At 48.2% G+C, this 427-nt stretch overlaps 1 protein-coding gene across 1 annotated transcript in view; it reads right to left on the minus strand.

The window, feature by feature from the left end:
- LOC107101729 (microtubule-associated serine/threonine-protein kinase 2-like) overlaps positions 1-427 on the minus strand; it is a gene marked incomplete at its 3' end in the record, with an annotated part of 91,081 nt that overhangs the window by 15,161 nt on the left and 75,493 nt on the right. The window contains exon 5 of the mRNA XM_015400747.1: positions 197-288. Within this exon, the coding sequence (XP_015256233.1) occupies positions 197-288 (92 nt within the window). The remainder of the gene's footprint in view (positions 1-196; positions 289-427) is intronic.

A 427-nucleotide genomic window follows, 5' to 3' on the forward strand; every position in this document is an offset into this window, starting at 1 on the left:
TCACCAGTGGCTCGAACAGCAGAAAATTAGTGATCAGAAGTTTACATCAACAGATCCAAGAGGAAATGGGTTCAATATTCTTATTCATCACAATAACACCGAAGCTCCCCCTGCTGGTAGAACACACACCTGTGAGGCCAGGTGATTCTACAACAGCTCCCCCTGTGGTCAGTGTGTGCCTGGAGGCAGCAGTTACCTGTGTGTCCGTGCAGAGGTGAGTGCGGTCGAGGAAGAGTCGGGGAGGTGCTGGACGTCACAATCAAACTCTTTCTGTTGCTCGCTCGACAGCTGAGAATGCAGACAGATGGAGGTTAGTTACTCTGCCCAAAAATTTCAGCTTAGAGAAATACTGATTTGGAAAGGTTGCAACGAGCCACACAGGAAATACAATCCAAATTTCCCCAGTAGGTTCTGAGAGAAACGCTGA

This window comes from Cyprinodon variegatus, unplaced genomic scaffold (genome assembly GCF_000732505.1).
Source record: "Cyprinodon variegatus isolate N-32 unplaced genomic scaffold, C_variegatus-1.0 Scaffold1143, whole genome shotgun sequence".
In the NCBI taxonomy this organism is placed as follows: Eukaryota; Metazoa; Chordata; class Actinopteri; order Cyprinodontiformes; family Cyprinodontidae; genus Cyprinodon; species Cyprinodon variegatus.